This window comes from Oryx dammah, unplaced genomic scaffold (assembly GCF_014754425.2).
Source record: "Oryx dammah isolate SB20612 unplaced genomic scaffold, SCBI_Odam_1.1 HiC_scaffold_14, whole genome shotgun sequence".
Lineage (NCBI taxonomy): Eukaryota > Metazoa > Chordata > Mammalia > Artiodactyla > Bovidae > Oryx > Oryx dammah.
In genome coordinates, this window is record NW_024070198.1 from 21,616,250 (window position 1) to 21,636,278 (window position 20,029).

Consider the following 20,029-nt stretch of genomic DNA (forward strand, 5'->3'; position numbering starts at 1 on the left):
AAGCTGCCCTGGCTGGGCCTCTGCCGGCCCGTGTCCCAGATTAATCACCACCAGGAGGGGCCTGGACACTAGGCTGCAATCTGAGCCCAGCAGCACCTGCACAAGGGTCACCCTGGCACCTCCCTCATCCCCTCAGGCAAGACTCCAGGGCATGAAGGTATCCACCTGCTGACTACACTACCTGGAACAGGCAGGCCAGACACTTAGCCATCTTCAAACCCACAGGTAAGTCACAGGCAGTTCAAGTTAGTGCAAGAAGGAAGAGAGATGTACAGACTCAAGGAGTGAAGTCAAGGCTCCAAGAGAAAGAAAATTCTCAGCCTCTGAAGAGAAAGACTTCAATGCCCCTCTCACCACTATCTAGGAAGAATATTTAGCTCGAGACCAGTGGTAAGCGAACTAAGACCTCAGAGGTTATGAACTAATGAGATGCTTCATGTTTGGGGCACATTCTCATCATTTATAGACCAACAGGAGGGAGGGAGAACAGAACAGGGATTTTTCAAAACACCCGCAAATGCTACCAATACGCTCATGTGAAGGAAGCTTAGACATAAGTAAATTCACCCTGTGAGGGTGCAGGAGTTTCCTCTGAATGCCAAGACCTCACAGAACAGTTTCCTTAAAGGATCTAAATCAGGACACTATTTCAAACACATGTTCACATACAGCTAGTGACTACGTGTGATGTGTGTATACATGTCTGTTCATGCTAGAGCATACTTTTCAGGACCAATGGACCATATTATATATTCTCCTCAGAAGGCAATTTGCTTTATATTGTTGCTTCTTAAGTCTACTGGGGTAGGAGAAAGTATTCTTGAGACTCAAAAAAAAAAAAAAATATCAAAAGGAGGAAGAGAAGCCCGGAAGATCTGTATCTTAGAACGATCTGTCCCAGGCCCCAACTTGTGATATAAGGAGAGGCCACTCGGATGGATGCACCCTTTTCCACCTGCCTCACGCCCCAGGGAAGGAAGGGTGGGAGAGGTCCAAGTCAGATTGAAGTGTGTATCCCTTAAAAGAGCAGAGAAAAAGCACAGGTCAGATAAGAGGAGAAAGAGCTCCTACACAGCGCCTTCATTTGAAGAGAAACACCCACATCCTGACTGTTACACCTTGTACCTCCAGAGCTCCATCTCCAGGAATTCCCTTTGAACTCCCGCTGCAACCCAGAGTTAGGATAGAGCAGTGGCTACAATTACAACTTGCTTGCAAGGGGGTGGGGGTGGGGGAGAACTCTGCATTTGACGGGCCATGAAAGGTCCCTGCCTGTAAAACAGACTGGAAAACAAACCCTTAATTTAAATGTTAATGAAAGTGCTGTTGGGACATCAGAGGGTTCCCGGCTGCTCAGAGAACAGCAACACCAGCCCCAGGATTTATGGCTCCCCTTCCCCCTCCCTGCCTCCCTCTCTGCCTCATCACCCACTGAAGTTTAAAGAGTAAAAAAAAAAAAAAAAAAACACAACTAATTTTAACATTAACTCCGTGCTTCCACCTTGGGATGTGATTGCTAAATTATCTGTCGGCAGAACACTGATCAAAGGTGGAAAAACAGAGGCACATTGCACACATAACCCAGAAAAGTCAGCCGCAGCTATGGAAGGAAAATTGCCATCTTTCTTCCTGATGCAGGAAGGGCAGAAGCAATAGTGGTACAGGTAGGGACTGGAGCTGGAAGGTGCAGGCAGAAGCAGTGGAGGAAGACTCTGATCCCTCCCACGCGTTGTGCTCCCCATTTTAGACCTTGGCGCACCATCTTTGCTAAGTTTGACTGGTCTGTCTCTCCATCAGACCATGCCGTCTAGTTCACTGTTGTTTCCCCAGGGTCTAGCATGCTATAATGCTTAAGAAGTATCTGGAGAGAGAAAGAGAGATCAGGACAGGAGGAGAGAGACAGCGACAGACATAGAGCAGAGAAAGAAAGAATGGAACACTGAGACTGAGGGATGGAAACGTATCTGCAGCAGGGGCACAGCATCCCACTTTCTGCAGCAGCCTCTGCTTCTAGTTGCAGTGTTTCATTTCAGCCAGTTCTTCACAACTGAGCCAACCTTCCTGGCCAGGGAAGGAGTAGCTCCCACAAACGGGGTCTGGGCCAGCCAGGGCTGGTTGGGTTGCTGGTCTCAGGCCAGCAGCTCAGCACATGAGTCTCTCTGTGCCCAATATGCCCTGGGTAGTGGCAGAAATCCAGGGTCATGAGGAAGTGAAACCCACCCCTGTGGCATTTCATCCATGCTACTGATGGATATGTCTGTCGGAGAGGCTTGGCTTAGCACAGGCAATGAACTCTAGGGTGGCGGGCACTGCCCTGAGATTCAGCAAGACCAGACTCCATTTCAGTTGTTTCCCTATGCTGGTCTCTTTCCAATATTAGGTCATCTTAGGCTGGACCAGTGGGCCCACCAAGCGTCACAGAGAGTTCCCGTCTTTCTCCAGACACCCTGATAACTTTTCTAGCCATGCCAGGCTCTGGCCTGTCCACACTGTCTTTGTGTCCCTGACATTCTCATGCAGGGCACACCTGTAGGAGACTCCCTCTAGTATGCTCTTCAGCCTGGCAAAGGGGGACCCTGAGCCCTTCCTTGCTGACAGAAGGTGCCCTTTCCTGAGCAAGCCCCTGACCCTGGGAAGGGAGACGAGACAGATCTTGAAAGCTGTGGGCCAAACCATCAGGATGATCAGCTACAGTGTGAAACACAACAACGTCATCCATCAGTCTTTCCTCAGGTTATCAAGGTTAGGGATCCCCTTCGGGACCAGCTCTTTATCACCAACTAGCAAAAGCAAAACTCAGGGACACAACATTTACTTTTGATTTGTCTTTCCCTAAAATCACTTAGTGAGTTAGGAAGCCTAAGGCCAAAGGATTGCTGAACCACTGGGAACCAAAAGAATCTAAACTGAAAGTTGGCTGCCTTTTTTTCCCAATCTTTCAAACCTCTCTGTCAGAGAAAACTCCAGATGCAATTACCTTTCGCTAAAGAAGGGCGTATTTCAACAGGCTGGTGAATGTGTCTGCCACACACACAACACACAGTAAACCCTGCAGCCACTGGGAACAAACACCCACTCTCCACAGAAATCCACCCGCTTGCCGAACAGTACACAGTGATGGCTTTCCTTCCAGACTCTCCCTCACCTCTGGGAGAAATGAAGCAAGAAGGGGCAGCTCCTCCATCAAAAGCCCCCAGAGGCCACAACTCACTTTACAAATTTGAATCGGTACATTTCATGCAGACTTGGACTAATCCCCCCAAAAACAAACAGGCCACCACAGCGAGCACAGTTACACAAAATTATATTGTATATTTAATAACACAGCTATGTCAAGTTTCTACGCCTATACCACTCATATGTTTCCCTAATGACAGAAACAAGAGAGAAGGGATTAAAACCCAAGTGTCCTGGGAAGCCTTCCTGACCACACTCACTCACATGATAGCAAGAGTTGTTCAGAGATGGGGAAAGGATTCTGCTGAGCATCTCTGTTTTCTTGGAGGGCAATAATAAATACGGTGTCTGCAGAGGAAGGAGGAGCTGTGGGCGCCTGTCTCTTCCCCTCCTCGGCAAACAGGGCAATAGGGACCCAGACTCATTTCGCCGCCGGGCCCCTCCCAGCCAGCCAAGACCTATGGAAGACCTATGTGCACTGGCGCTCCTGGGGTGAGCGCTCACAGCTACTCGAGTGAGCTCAGCCTTGACTGCATATCGCCTTCCTCCCCTTCCCCTCTCCATCGCACACTAGCCTCCAGAAATGTAATGTTCCCAGGTCCCCACTGAGCCTTTCAAGGGCCACAGCTACTGTGCAAGATTCTGGTGGGTGAAGGCCCTGCGGTAACCCAGAGGCCTGCCTCATGGCCCTCCCTGAGCACTACAGCAAGTGGCAATAGGCTGGAGACCGGAGCCTCTTCAGCCCTATCCCACACGCACCGTTCCCTGAGCCTCCATTTCTCCATCTGCCAGGAAGGGGATGCCCCTCTCTCTTCCTCAACCAAGACACACTAGTTTCAGGTGAATGTGAAAGCCATCACTGTGTACTGTTCGGCAAGTGGGTGGATTTCTGTGGAGAGTGGGTGTTTGTTCCCAGTGGCTACAGGGTTTACTGTGTGTTGCGTGTGTGGCAGACACATTCACCACAGTCAAGCGACCATCGCAGTTGTGTCCCCATCTTTCCCCACCACTGAGTAAGACCCTTGGGAGAGTCACCCCACAGCAAGCGCCCTGTCCACAGGGCACACAGAGGAAAGGGAGTGAGGAAAAAAGTGATGGAAAATAGAAGGGATGAAATCGAGTCTTTAATAGTTATTCATTTCCCTACTCTGAGTATTTACTATATTCAGCTAGAAATAATCTTTTAATAGCAATATAATGCACTGCACATTTTAAAAACTCTGCTTTTCTGTGATACTCATGGAAAAGCACTCAGAACTCCATGTGACCTCAGGAGATATATCCTGAGACCAGCTGGGCCCCACAATTACACCCAGACATGTGCCCTTCCACCTCCAGCATCTCACTTCTGTTCCATCTCAACCTGTCCTCTTTGCACTCATCACAGAGCTCCAGACTAGGCCTCCTCTACCGAAAGAGGGCTGCATCTATCTGTAAGTCACAAATCCTAAAAACAGAGTCATTAGTGTTGGTGCAAGAAGATGTTATTAGACGTTGGTACAAGGAGGGCATGTAGGAGGAAGAGGGAAAGGTCTCTGCCTACCACCTTGAAACTTACTGGCTTTCCTTCTGTGTTTTTTGAGTACCTAAACGTGGCTCTAAGCACATGACTAGTATTAAATATCATCCTCCAAGAGTGTTTACAAATCAAGAACTCAAGGTCAAGGAAGGAAGGAGACATTGACATTTGGACACAGGACAGAATACCTGCTTTCTCTCAGTCATGAACACCTCAAATTAAGCCTAGGGCTTGAGGTTTCACGTTTCATACTACAAATTTCTAAGTACACACACAGGAAAAGAAGGCAGATAAGTCCCAGCATCAAAGATAAACATGATGAATAGCTCGGACAAGTTATTTTAAATAGAAGAAAGAGAATGAGATGTGCTGGGTCTCCCAAATGACCAGGTTCCTTCTCACTACACCAAGGAGCAGTGGGGGAATGAGTCGTTGTCAGGCAGGTGAGGAGCACCTGCCCTGGAGGACGGCTGCTGCCCACTTGCCCCTCACTCAGGGTTCATGGCCACATCCCATGAGTGACACTGACGACCACACTCAATAGGAAAGGTGGCCGGGAGGGGAACAGAAGGCAGCCATGCAGGGCAGGAACCCCACCGGGGGAAAAGGAGAGGAAAGAGACTTCTGCTGAGTCCTCACCTTAAGAAGACTGCAAAAGAGCAGTGTGACTCCATGAGGGCCAGGAGAAGCCCGAGGGAAGGGTGAGACACGAGAGCAGTCAAAGCCGCTAAACAAATGCTTTACCAGGCAGGAGATATTCTGGCTGACAAGACTCTAGCCCTTTAAGCTTTGTAGAGTATTTTCACATTCATTATTTCAGATCATCTTCACAATAACCTAGGATTATGAAAGAAATGATATTCATATTTAACAGATGAGGAAACCATGGCTTCAAGCATTTACCCAAGGCCACTCTGCCAGCGGCAAAGCAGAATTCCAGACTCACAGAGCAGGCCCTCCACCTAGGAGGCAATGTCTTTCCAGATTGGGAAAATGGATGAGTTTACTGAAAGATTCAGATTCACTGACACAGTAAGAAGAAATGGATCTAATGCTAAGATGAAAAATCCCTATCCCAATATATTTTGGGGGTAAGACAAAAAGCAGCAGACAGAATACCAACATATACTCTGGTCATTTAGTACAACAACAATATTCCAAATGCAAACTACTTTTTAAAATAGTCTAAAACATCATTTGTGGACTTGGGGGAAAGTTCAACTCAATAGTGAGTGAAGGAATCATCCCAGGGCAAGAAAGCACACCAAGAAAACAAGATGTAAGGACACCAAGAAGACTCTTAAGGAGACTGTAGGAAAACATGAGACCTCAGTTTTCAAAGATGGGGCCTATCAAGGACTTGGCAGAGGGTCTGGCATAGAACACATGACTAATAAATGTTAGCTGCTGGTAGCAGTGGTGGTTATAGAGCAGAGCTAGTAATATTAAGAAGCTAGATCTTTCCTCAAATCCAGCTTCTAAGTTGTAGCCAAAAAAACAAAAACAAAACCCAAAGTCAGTTTATTGTGATCAAACCTGCTTAGTGACAAAGGCAGACTCTGTCCTCAACCTCTCTTATCAACATCATCTTCAACAGCTACCACGCTCTATCCTGTTAACAGGTAGCCTAACACACTCCAGAGGAGGTGGCAGAAGTAGAGGAATACGAAGATGGGGATGCTGGGGAGCCTGTACATGTCTTTGGCCTATATCCACGTGCAGGAAGCACATGGGCCATCTCCAGCCTGAAGAGCATCCCTCCACCACCAATCATACCCCAGCCCACCCATCTACTGTAAGCCGGCATAAGTCCTCAGGTAAGCACCAAGATGAAGTCACCAGCCCACCTGTCACTTCCTGCGCTTATAAATATCCAGCCCACAGACACCCAAGCTTGGCTAACTGGCTTTAAAGGGGGCAGCATTAGGAAGAAACTGAGGAGGGGCCAGAGCCCAACAGCTCCATTTTCCACCCTTGGCTCCCACACACTTAGGCCTCTCTCTACTCCCTGCTGCTCTTTCCTTCCCTTTTTCTGAGGACTGCTAGAATGATTTGTTCTGAACCGCGACAGGTTTATAGGTTAGCCGACACCTTCGCTCTGTGGAATTTTAATTAACTTCTCTCATCGTCAATATGCTAAGGAACGGGGTCTCCATGCTCTGAGGTCAGCAATGTGTTTCAGGTCCTGCTATATCAGCCGTCAAATTGAAGAATTAATGACGTGGCTAATCGGCTCTAATTCTTTAGGAAGAAAAAAATTTGAAAGAGAGCTGTGGAAGGGGCAGGAGGAGGGGTGCAGGCTCCTTGGGGTGAGAAGAAAAAGGCTGAAGGGGGCTGAGCAAAGAGGGGGACCAACTCTCTCCTAAAACAAGTGACTGACTTAAACCTGACGCTGTGTCAGCCCTACAGCTTTCCCATTGATCATCTGGTGGGGAGTGAAGGGTAAAGGAAGTGGGAGAAGACACCAGGTAAACACTCTGATAGAGCAGGTGCAGAGAGGGTGTCTATGTACCCTGCTTGGGGAGAGGCTCTGCCTCGGTTTAAGAAAGCCTAGAAAGCAGAAGTCAGGATGCAAAGCTCACTTCAGTTCAGTTCAGTTCAGTCACTCAGTCGTGTCCGACTCTTTGCAACCCCAAGAATCGCAGCACACCACGCCTCCCTGTCCATCACCAACTCCCATTCACTGACTCACGTACATCGAGTCAGTGATGCCATCCAGCCTTCTCATCCTCTGTCATCCCCTTCTCCTCCTGCCCCCAATCCCTCCCAGCATCAGAGTCTTTTCCAATGAGTCAACTCTTCACATGAGGTGGCCAAAGTACTGGAGTTTCAGCTTCAGCATCATTCCCTCCAAAGAAACCCCAGGGCTGATCTCCTTCAGAATGGATTTAGTCATGGGTAAAACTAGACAAACACCAGTCAGGCCAAAGGGTAGGATAAAGCCACCATCAAAATCGGCACTTCGGCTACAGTTGTCAATGAATCTACTCCACAAACATGACTTTGCACACAAGCCCAAGTGGACATGGGCCCCAAGCCTCTCCTGATGACGCCCACCTGCCTTGTAAAATAAAAGCATTATTTCACAGGACAAAACCATACCCCAAAACATCTCCCTTACCTGAGCAATGGGCTGATAGCAATGGACCAGACTCGGTCTTCAGTCTGGATGGTGTGTAAGCACTGCCCCAGCCGGCCTGAGGCCAAAGGCCATACCTGGAAACAGGAGAGGAGATGCTCTCGTTGGCGTTGCCTGGGATCGGGTGGGGGGGCTGGAAAGATGCACCAGGTGGAGTCCCTGTCCCGACCGGATGGGGGAACGGAGAATCTTTCTCTCCTGCACACACAGAGCTCTGGGGAGCACAGAGGGGCCTCTCCAGCTTCTGCCTTACCTACTACCTAGAGAGACGCCAGCTCCGAATCCTAACCACCCTCTCACTTCCACCTGAGAACCATTAAGCAGCAGCCAGTTCTATACTAGGGAATCAGTTTCACATTCCTCAACTGGGATCTGACTGAAAAGCATTAGCAGGGGAGGCTCACCTCTCTCAGTTAACCTCCCTGTGTTTGTGGGTTTTCCTTTTCCTATCTGTCACCAAGATTTTACTTTGGAGAGGTAGATAGATGGAAGAAGATCAAGGCCCAGTAAGAGAGGACAGAGACAGAATTAGAGTAGAATTAGAGAGACAGGAATAAAAGAGAAAGATCCAAGGGAAGGAAGAATGGAAGAAGAGGACTTCAAAGTGGGAAGGTGGTGTGTTGTTGTTTGTTTGTTGATAATACCCAGAATCCAGTGCTATTCATGTCAGCAGGGAATTTAGCACCTAGTGTCACCAAAAGTAGCAAAAAAGCTTAACTCTTTTAAGCTTCCATATCTCCTACAGGTTAAAAATATTGCTTGGAGCACATTATCTGGTCCCTATCAGTCAGGAATGTACATTAGCAGCCACTCTGGGCTTAACTCTAATCAACACTCACAGAGCCCTCTCAGTGGTCAGTGCATTTAGAAATCTCCCATTAAGCACAAGGGCCCCTCAACGCACCCAACCCTAGATGACACACACAGGGGACTAAGCCTCTAACCAAACAGAGAGGAAACCTCAGATGTACACGGCTGTCCCCAGACAGCAACCAAGGAGGGATCCTGAGGAGGCAGCCAGACGGATCAGTGACCTCTCAGGGTCCCCGCGGTGCTATAAGGGGAACACATGGAAGTCAGTCAGGACCTTAGATGGAAGAACTCTCAGGAGACATTCCTTGAGTTTACGAGGTAGGTGATGGAGTGGGGGTGGTCCTGACTTCTTAGGATCACATAATCTCTTCTCTAAAAAGGAGAAAGTGTTTCTTAGGTTTTGTGTGTCTATGATAGGGGGAGGAGGGTGTGAGTTACTTTTCCCAACATAGGGAAAAGAAAATAAATTTAATAAGATACCGAATGAAGAAGGGCAGAAAACAAAGGTCAATAACACAACTTTTCCTGGGATGTCATGATTTTGGCTCATTCTTTTGGATCAGGTCACTTTGGTAGTAACTAAATGCATTTAATGTCCTCTTTCAGATCAGCTCAGCTTGGAAGAGAGAAGGAAATCAGCCCTGGGATTTCTTTGGAAGGAATGATGCTAAAGCTGAAACTCCAGTACTTTGACCACCTCATGTGAAGAGTTGACTCATTGGAAAAGACTCTGATGCTGGGAGGGATTGGGGGCAGGAGGAGAAGGGGACGACAGAGGATGAGATGGCTGGGTGGCATCACTGACTCAATGGACACGAGTTTGGGTGAACTTCGGGAGTTGGTGATAGACAGGGAGGCCTAGCGTGCTGTGATTCATAGGGTCGCAAAGAGTTGGACACGACTGAGAGACTGAACTGAACTGAACTGATGCAAACTACTGAGGAGACAGGTTCTTGTTGGGGGTGGGTGGGGAGACACTAAAGACTGTGATTACAAAATCTATGAGTACAGCTCAAGGCCAGAATTCACTAGAGTCCTTCACTGAACAGGCTGATGGATCCCACTGTGAAAAAAACACAGAACAAAGTTCCTGGTTCCCAGGAGTGGCTCCAGCAGCATGCTGCAATTTCTCAAGCACAATCTAGGGAAAGTGGCCTCTTGACCTGCACCAGAAGCACACCATCCACCAAAACATGAGTATGCTGATCACATCTTAACCTTCAGTGGTCAAATCCAAACAGACTCATCCCTGGTGAAGATATAACTCAGTGGAAGTGGACATATATACAGTCCTTTTATAAAACAACTGGCAATATGTATAAACACCCTTAAACTGACCAAAGCCTTGAACCCGGTAATTCTAATGCTGAGACTCTATCCTAGGAAAATTATCCTAAAACCAAGAAAAACCTAATGATAAAAATATTCCCTGCAGCTGCATTAGCAGGAAGAGCTCCTAAGGGCTTTAGAATTAGACAAATATGGGTGTGAACCCTAGTTGCTACTTATGTATCTCTGATGTTAAGAATATTTTATAACTTCTTAGCTTCAGTTTCCTCATGTATAAAATGGGAGGTAACGCCTATCTCTTAGGGCTGCAGTGTGGAAAAGTGAAGCTAAGTGTAAAGCACCTAGCACAGAAGCACAGTATTTGGCAGGCATTAGGCATCAATAATCGGAGAAGGCAATGGCACCCCACTCCAGTACTCTTGCCTGGAAAATCCCATGGACGGAGGAGCCTGGTAGGCTGCAGTCCATGGAGTTGCCAAGAGTCGGACACGACTGAGCGATTTCACTTTCACTTTTCACTTTCATGCACTGGAGAAGGAAATGGCAACCCACTCCAGTGTTCTTGCCTGGAGAATCCCAGGGACCAGGAAGCCTGGTGGGCCGCCGTCTATGGGGTCGCACAGAGTTGGACACAACTGGAGCGACTTAGCAGCAGCAGCAGCAGGCATCAATAATGGTGGTTCTTATTACTATAGGAAAAGCTAGATATAAACATCCAATAGGAAAAATAATAACTAAATTATAAGTTCCATTGTGAAGCCATTAAAGATGACCAATAATTTATAATAATAATAGAAAACCTTAAAAAATAAAGTAGACACAGCAGGGTATACATAAGATACACTATGTGAAAGTCGCTCAATCGTGCCGAGCTCTTTGCAACACCATGGACTATACAGTCCATAGAATTCTCCAGGCCAGAATACTGGAGTGGATAGCCTTTCCCTTCTCCACAGGGGATCTTCCTAATCCAGGGATTGAACCCAGGTCTCCTGCATCACAGGCCAACCCAGCTATCAGGGAAGGAGTGCAAAACAAACTACAATGAGGTCTCACCTCACACCAGTCAGAATGGCCATTATCAAAAAATCTACAAACAATAAATGCTGGAGAGGGTGTGGAGAAAAGGGAACCCTCCTACACTTTTGGTAAGAATGTAAATTGGTTCAGCCACTATGGAGAACAGTAGGGAGGTTTCATAAAAAAACTAAAAATGGAGCTACCATATGATCTACCAATACCACTGTGGCACAGATCCAGAGAAAACCATAATCTGAAGAGATATAGGTACCCCAATGTTCACTGTACACTATTCACAATAGGCAACACATATCCACCGACAGAGGAAGGGATAAAGATGTGGTACATTCATACAATGGAATATTACTCAGTCATAATACAGAAAGAAATAATGTCATTTGCAGCAACTTGGATGGACCTGGAGACTGTCATACTAAGCGAAGTAAGTCAGAAAAAAGACAAGTATCATATGATAATACGTGTATGTATAATCTAAAAAATGGTACAAATGAACCTATTTACAAAACAGAAATAAGAGTCACAGACAGAAAACAAACTAATGGTTACCAAGGGGGACGTGGTGGGGAGGATAAATTGAGAGACTGGGATTGACACATACACACTACTATATGAAAAACAGATAACTAATAAAGACCTACTATATATATAGCACAGGGAACTCTACTCAATGCTTTGTAATGACCTATATGAGAACAGAATCTAAAAAAAGGGGGAGATAAGTATAACTGATTCACTTTGCTGTACAGCAGAAACTAACACGACACTGTAAATCAACTATACTCCAATAATAATTAATTTTAAAAATAGATATATTATGACTATAATTATGTGGAGGAAAATTACAGTAAAGAATAAAATGAGAAAATGAATAAATGTAAAGGGCTTATTAGCACAGTGCCTGTACATTCTATGTTACTATAAAACAAAAAAAGCAAACCTATGCGCTGAAAAATATCTAAAAGATAAAAAATAAAAATAAAAAAAACAGTTCAAATGTCCCCTCCTTCGTAAAATCTCCCCTTCCAAGTCAGATGTGAACCCTGTGAACTCAAAACTTTCTGGCCATTTCCCTAGAGCCTTACAACTTCACAAACCTGGCCACTTCCAACCAGCTTCATAGCTAGTGCATGCAGTCTCAGTTCCCCTTAAAGAAAGACCATCTTCTTCCCCTTTGAAGCCTCACATAGAGTAGGCACTTATCAGAATGAAGAAAAAAGGGAAAAAAAGAACAAATGATCAGTCCTGGCCCAGACCCAGCAGGAATGTAAGCTACCATTCTATCACATCTCAGGATGGAGCCAGTCTCACTAAAGTCAGTCCAGAGAGGCAATCCAAGCTAAGTCACAGTAATTCTGAAACTTGGGTCAGGGTCAGGGGTCTACAGATGTTTACAGATGAACATGAGTAAATTATTATGTAGGTTCAGGTTTTAGAAACCTGTAGAAGCAGCTGGAGAATTACAGATGCCACCAAAAAGAAATGGAGAGTCAGTTATAAAAGGCTAACTGTGGGTAACATGAAAATGGTCCAGGAAGATGAAGGTGGCTAAATGCAAAGACAACAATAGAAGGAGGGGACAGAAGCAGCTACTGAAAGCCAGAAAAGATGAGCTGGCTTAGAGGTCACTGGGAACCCCCAAAATAGCTGACTAGCTTCCTGGAGTTGAACCAAGGGAAGAATTCTGTCACTGACTAAAAAGAAATCTTCAAAAGGAATAGGAATGTACTATAGTGATAACTTGAGAATTAGAGAGTACTGATTTTAATGCTTAAAAACTCTAAAACACTAAATAGTTGTACTTAAAACATGAAACTAACCCAATATTCCAAGTAAAATTGCTGTCAATCTTCAACTGTAACCAGTCTATACCATGACTTGCTACATATGGTCATAAAACTTAGTTGTACACTGCCCTGGGTGGCAGACTACAGAGAAATTGATGGACGAAAGAGATCATTGAAGGTTTCCCAGAGAAACTTAAAGCCATGACAATACAATGCTAGAATGAGACAAGAATATCTAGGTCACACATGTACAAAAGGTTTCTAAGAAAATTGTCTTCTGAGAAGTATAGCAAAATTAAGGCTAGTCTTTTTGCAAGGAATGGTACAAAGATGGTGACCAATCAGAAATGTGAAATAAGTATGGGGTGGAGGATTCGGATAAAAGAAATTCAGTTTCCATGTTGGTTTGAAAGATTTTCTGAATTTTTCTCAGGCTCCCTGTGCTGATGAGCACATTTCTCGGACAGAATACAAAGTATAAGAAAAAAATTAGCAAAGGGAGGAGAAACTTCCATAAATAGAAAGGAACATATTTAGTCCTTTTTACATAAATTAGCAACATTTTTACATGAAGGTATAATCAGTAAAGAGAACATGGAGTCAGAAGTTAGTAAAGACTGCAACTTCTCTCTCTTGAGTCCTCTGCCCCATGAGTCTTAGAGCCCCATTAGCTGACATGGACAAGCATTTTGCTCCTGTTAGCAATGTGGAGTCTCCAGACGCTGGGAAACACACAAGCAAGAACCTATCAAGCTTCTGCACCATCAACTGAATTGTCAGCAAAGTTCTCACAGCAGCCCCAAAGGACCAGGCATATATGAGCCCTGGCAAGGGATGGACACAGAGATGGAGAAAGTTCTTCTCTGTCTCACATGTGGAAGCCTATTTAACCCAGACATGAAGGAGCTGAGTCCATAAAGCAGGGGTCATGCTACTTATCAGTCTCATTCTGTTGGGCCTTGGCAGATATCTGAATTTAGACCAGGCAACTTGGCAATGACACAGCAAACAATGCCCTCCTCTCATTGTCTTTCCACTGCTTACTAACCACATCACTCTCCAGAGAAGCAGTAAAAACACATTTTAATTATCAGCCCGATTCCTTATAAACACGGTGGTAAAAAATTAACCTTCCCAAACACAGAGTGAGCAAAAGGTGGGAGATTTTAAAATAAAATATTGGGGTTAGAACTCAACCCACAAACTTGAGGAAACTCAGCTCAGGGAGGAAAAGCTGGCCAGGCCCTCTGCTTTTGAGTTCACGCCACATTTCAAGTGAGTGGCAAACTTCCCAGCCACTGTCCACTCCTTTCCCAGGCCAGCTGGCAGGGACACAGCCTGGCATGGCAAGCTGCATGCCAGAGGCACATAAGTGAGTTCTTTATTGTGCCGTTCCCCTGCTGCCCCAACTCAATGCCCTCCGCCAATCCTGAAACTCAAGCTGCTATCCACCCCCTCCCTCCCCACTCCCTATAGACAGGAGAGAATAGCAGTATGTAAGGAGGAGATCTCACCTTGGCTGTCCTGTCTCTGGAGCCACTCACAATGATGCCCCCTTTGCAGTCCACACAGTTCACCTCCTGTACATGGGCCGAGTACTTGACAGTGAAGGTGCTATGAATCTTATGAATACCAATCTTCCCATCTCTAGGAGAGAAATAAGAAGCCAACCCCTGAGAGCCAATTACTTTCTCTGCAGGAAGAGAACAAGTCTATAGAAACAGCCCAAATCTCCAATGACTTCCAATTTGCTAAGCTTTAGGCAATTCAGCCCAATAAGGTGCTGAGTTTCTAGATATCTTTACTTCTTCAGTACACTTGGGGCTGAAGAAAGCTGAGAGACAAAACAAATCTTCCCCTTGAGAGTATCAAAACCAGGTTCCCTTTTCATTAAAGGTTCTTGTTTTCCTTTTCCAGCTTACCCTATTAAGTACCTGCTTTAAATGGAAAAAAAACATTACCCCTTCTCGTCTCCCTACTCATCCTTTTGGAGTAGAGACAGAAAAATCAGAGGCAGGCAGAAGATCTCTGAAGAATATTGAGGAGGAAGGAAGGAGAAGCCTGCAGCACTTACCCTCCTGCACTGATAATATGCGAGTTGGCCAGCACGAAGTGGCAAACGTCCTCATCATGTCCAGCGAAGACTCCCAGGGGCCTCCGGTTCAAGCTGGCACCATCTGGGCGGAACTGATAGGCCAGTATGAAATTAGCCTGGGATATGTACAGAGAATCACCCTCTAGCTGCATCCAGGGCATCTGACTGCAGAGATGAAAAACAAAATTTAAGGATCATCAAGATATAGCAGGGAAATTCAACTTCAGTCTTTAGAAAGGCTGACCAATCCCCAACTTAGCATTACCTGTAAGGCTAAGTCTATATCTCACTCCCCTCCTTCAAAACTACTACCTTCCCTTAGGCTTCCCTAGAAAACTAGAGTGATTAAGCTTTGTGGTGACCCTATCTTCTTTATCACTATTTCCCTAGAAATATTTTCTTTATCATTATTTCCCTAGAAAACTAGAGTGATTAAGCTTTGTGGTGATCCTATCTTCTTTTGGCTTCCTTTGTGGCTTAGCTGTAAAGAATCCACCCACAATATGGGAGACCTGGATTTGATCCCTGGGTTGGAAAGATCCCCTAGAGAAGGGAAAGGCTACCCATTCCAGTATTCTGGCCTGGAGAATTCCATGGACTGTATAGATCATGGGGTTGCAAAGAGTTGTACATGACTGAGTGACTTTCATTTACTTATCTTCCTTGGAAAGTCAGAATAAAAGACCCATTAAATAGTCACTGTTAAAAGGAGAATGCTTGGGAGTTCCCTGGTGGTCCAGTGATTAGGACTTGGTACTTTCACTGCCAAGGCCCCGGGGTTCAATCCCTGGTCAGGGAACTATCCCCCTAGCTACCCACGTGAAAGCCAAAGTGTTAGTTGATCAGTTGTGTTTGACTGTTTGTGATCCCCATGGACGGCAGCCTGCCAGGACCCTCTGTCTTTGGAATTCTTCAGGCTAGAATACTGGAGTGGGTATAGCCATTCCCTTCTCCAAGGGATCTTCCTGACCCAGGGATCAAACCCAGGTCTCCTGCATTGCAGGCAGATTCTTTACCGTCTGAGCCACCAGGGAAGCCCAGCTACCCATGGTGCCTAAATAAATAAATGGAGAATGTTTAAGACTTGAATTACTGGCTACCTATAGACTTCCTTTGAGTAGATAGAGCAACCCCCCTCAAAAAAAGCAATAATTGAGGGGTGGGGAAGAGCAAAAAGAAACCTTCCACTCAGATGAAATAATTTTCTTTCCTTCTGTGTCCTCACTGATCTGAAGATTAAGTGGTAAGTTTCAAGATTCCAAGACTCCCATATACACCTTTTTCCCAATAGATCAGTTAGGGTGTGATAGAGAAAAGAGAAGAGTGAGCCCAGGGAAGCCCCATTCCCTTGTCCTACTAGAGCAAAGGGGCTACTTTAAAGTGAAAGGAATAAAGCCATTTAGGAAAGGATGCTAATGTACGGATTAAATACCTAGATCCTCCCAGAGGATATCTAAGTTTCTGTACTAGAGCCTAAGTGTGGCAATGGCAAAATATAGCTCCAGAGCAGTGTACTACAGTTTAGTGACTACAGAGAAATGATTGGCTCTCACAGAAAGCTGATAAGAGAAATCCACAAACAGTTAAAAGATTCTAACCACAATCTGGCAGGAGGAAGAAACATTGGAAGCCACAGACCAGTCCCATGGCATAGAGTAAGCCTTAAAAACAAAGAGGACTCTGCCAGACACCATGCTCTCTGGTGGGGACTAAGCTCCTTTCCCAAGGTACATCTCCGCAGCCTGTCTTACACCACAGCAGGGTCCTGGAGCTACCACGTCCCAAGCAAAGCATAGGGACAGATGATTCATCCCCATTTATAGAGACACCATCTCCCACTGCCAAGTTTGTCTGAGCAAACTGGGCTGTTTCTTCCCCAGACTCCTTAATACAAGCGTCATGGGAATGTACGAAAGTTCTGCAAATTGACTTGATGGACCATTAAATGCAACTTGGACTTTGTAGCAACTAGTTTCTGCACATGAGGTTTTAACAAGTGTGTGCATATATTATATGGAACATGTATAGTGTACAGATGCCTACACTCTCATTCATTATGCACATTCCTCTTCAACATGCCCTTGCACAAGTTTGTGGCATACTCAAGTCGGCAACAAACAGAAGGGTTTGGAATTCATGTGTTTAGAGCCATCTAGTAAATAGCCATTTGCCCAGCACAAGAAACCAGGTTCATGCCAGGTGAACAGTGGAGAATCCCGGGGCAGCCTAGTAACCATTTTGTGTATTTGCCACACTGCTTGAAACTAGCCCAAAAAGACATCAGGAACAAAACCCTGATAGAGAGATAAACTCTTCCTTCTGGCAATAAAAGGCAAATAGGAAGCAGAAGGTAAAGCCCTTTGTCATACAAATTCATCTTTCTTCCCGAGTTTCTTTACCATCACCACGACCACATAATTCACAGGAACTCGGGTCAGTGAAAGCTGGACACAAGCAACACCGGACACTCCTTCATCACATGAAGAAGCCTGCCTGGCCCTGTGAGCAGAGGTCCAGGTCAGCTGGAATGTGGAATCATGCTGTTCCCTGTCCACTCCAACCAATCAACAAGGAGTACTTTTTGGTGAGTAATCAAATAATAACTGGAATAATTTAGCATCAGTGAGGTATAAAATCTGTGGCATCCGCAGTGCCAAAGCCATTATTTAAGTCTCCTGCCATTTTTTTCTAAGCTCTGCCTCCTATAACATATATACCCAAACCTTCAGATCCTATTTAGCTTTTTAATAAAAGTAGGGGAGAGCACTACAGGAAGCCAAGAGGGAAGGTGTAACTCCCTAGAGTAGAACTTTAAAAAAATAAATTATAAAACAAGATGAGGTGGAGTATTGGCTTCATTTCTTTCTTTTGTTGAGGTGTATTAACAGAGGTTACTTCTGAGTGGTAGGATTTAGATAAGTTTATTTTCTTCTTTAACTTTTTCTTTTTTTCAAATTTCTACAATAAACATTTATTATTTTTATAATCATAAAAATACAGGCTCTGTTAAATTGAAGTACATTTTGCGGGGGGGGAGGGGATCTTTTTTTTAATGTGAAAAAAAGTTGTCCTTCTGATGCCCCCTTTGTGGTGTTTAAAGAATCAACACTGGCTCATCACCCAAGTCAGGCACATTTATACTCCAGCTCGGACTAGATTTTTCATTCCCAGTATGCTTTTATGTCCCAGGGAGCTTTAAAGGAGTCAAGAGGCTACTTACCTGCATCTCCACTTCAGCAGAATCCCCTCTCGGCAGCGCCCCAACCTCCAGTTCTGAGATACCTTCACTCGTTCCTTTACTGGTACACTGGCCATCCTATGTCCAGAAAGAGGAGATAATCCACTCACTACAACTCACTGACAACCACAGAAAACTCCCTGGGCTTATGAGTCAGGACTTAGGAACATCCAGAAAATATCTGGATAGAAGTGAAGGGGTGAGGAGATATGAAAGAGATAACTCTTCTCTCTCCACACTAGGATAATCAAGAGAGCCGAGAAGAACAGCCTGTGCTTTGCAGTGTCCATAGTGATGCCAAAGCAATCTAACAGAGCGAGGGTAACAAAGAGTACTGGTACCTGGCTAGCCATGTGGAAAATATCCCTACCTCACACCATACAAAAAAATTAATTAAAAATAGATCACAGATTTAAACATAAAATCTAAAACTATAAAGCTGTCAGAGGAAAAAATATAAAAATAGCACTGTGACTCAAAGTAGACAACAGTTTCTTAAGACACACAAAGCAATACAAAAGAAATATCCAACAAATTAGATTTTATCAAAATTAAAATTTTCTGCCCATCAAAATGAATACACAAGCCACAGTCTGGGAAAAAGTATTCACAAAACATATATTTGACTGAGAGGTTTATACCCCCCAAATATGAGGAAATCCTCCTTGTATATGTATGTATTTTGAAGTCTAACAAGGAACTCTCCTACATTCTTGGTGAGAGATGACAATGGTACAGCCACTTTGGGAAAAAGTCTGGCAGTTTATTATTGATCTAAACATACACCTACTCTATGACCTAGCAATTGAGGCTTTCATAGGGGCTCAGATAGTAAAGAATCTGCCTGCAATGCAGGATACTCAGATCCAATCCCTGGGTCAGGAAGATACCCTGGAGAAGGAAATGGCTACCCAGGCCAGTATTCTTGCCTAGAGAATTCCACAGATAGTGAAGCCTGGCAGGCTACAGGCCATTACTCAAAAGAACTGAAAACATATGCTCACAGGAAGATTTACACAAGACTAGTCACAGGACAGATCTTCCCAGGATCCCATCTAGTACCCACATTGTATCTAGTTGTGTCTCCTGAGTTTCCTCTGGTCTAACAGTAGTTTCTCAGTCTTTCCTTATTTTTCACGATCTTCAATTCAGTTCAGTCGCTCAGTTGTGTCCAACTCTTTGTGACCCCATGGACTGCAGTCCATCACTGTCCTACCTGTCCATCACTGACTCCCAGACCTTGCTCAAACTCATGTCCATTGAGTCAGTGATGCCACCCAACCATCTCATCCTCTTGTCATACCCTTCTCCTCCTGCCTTCAGTCTTTCCCAGCATCAGAGTCTTTTCCAATGAGTCAGTTCTTTGAATCAGGTGGCCAAAGTATTGGAGCTTCAGAATCAGTCCTTCCAATGAACATTCAGGACTGATTTCCTTTAGGATTGACTGGTTTGATCTCCTTGCAGTCCAAGGGACTTTCAAGAATCTTCTCCAACACCACAATTCAAAAGCATCAATTCTTCGGCACTCAGCCTTCTTTATGGTCCAGCTCTCACATCCATACATGACTAATGGAAAAACCATAGCTTTGACTAGACGGACCTTTGTCGGCAAAGTAATGTCTCTGCTTTTTAATATGTTGCCTAGGTTGGTCATAACTTTTCTTCCAAGGAGTCAGTGTCTTTTAATTTCATGGCTATAGTCACCATCTGCAGTGATTTTGGAGCCCAAGAAAATAAAAGTCTGTCGCTGCTTCCATTGTTTCCCCATCTAATTGCCTGAAGTGATGGGACCGGATGTCATGATCTTCATTTTTTGAATGTTGAATTTTAAGCCCGTTTTTTCACTCTCCTCTTTCACTTTCATCAACAGGCTCTTCAGTTCCTCTTTGCTTTCTGCCATAAGGGTGGTGTCATCTGTATATCTTAAGTTGGT

General features: G+C 45.0%; 1 protein-coding gene and 1 non-coding gene across 2 annotated transcripts in view; one reads left to right on the plus strand and one right to left on the minus strand.

Annotated features, from left to right (window-relative positions):
• The window catches only part of FBXW4 (F-box and WD repeat domain containing 4), an 85,817-nt gene that overhangs the window by 50,601 nt on the left and 15,187 nt on the right, over nt 1-20,029 (minus strand). Inside the window, exons 2-5 of the mRNA XM_040254229.1 lie at nt 18,079-18,174; nt 14,838-15,023; nt 14,278-14,410; nt 7,818-7,912 (exon numbers count right to left, since the gene is read on the minus strand). Coding sequence (XP_040110163.1) covers nt 7,818-7,912; nt 14,278-14,410; nt 14,838-15,023; nt 18,079-18,174 — 510 coding nt within the window. The remainder of the gene's footprint in view (nt 1-7,817; nt 7,913-14,277; nt 14,411-14,837; nt 15,024-18,078; nt 18,175-20,029) is intronic.
• On the plus strand, nt 15,584-15,657 carry TRNAE-UUC. The gene has a single exon. It is a non-coding gene; the product is annotated as a tRNA-Glu (tRNA).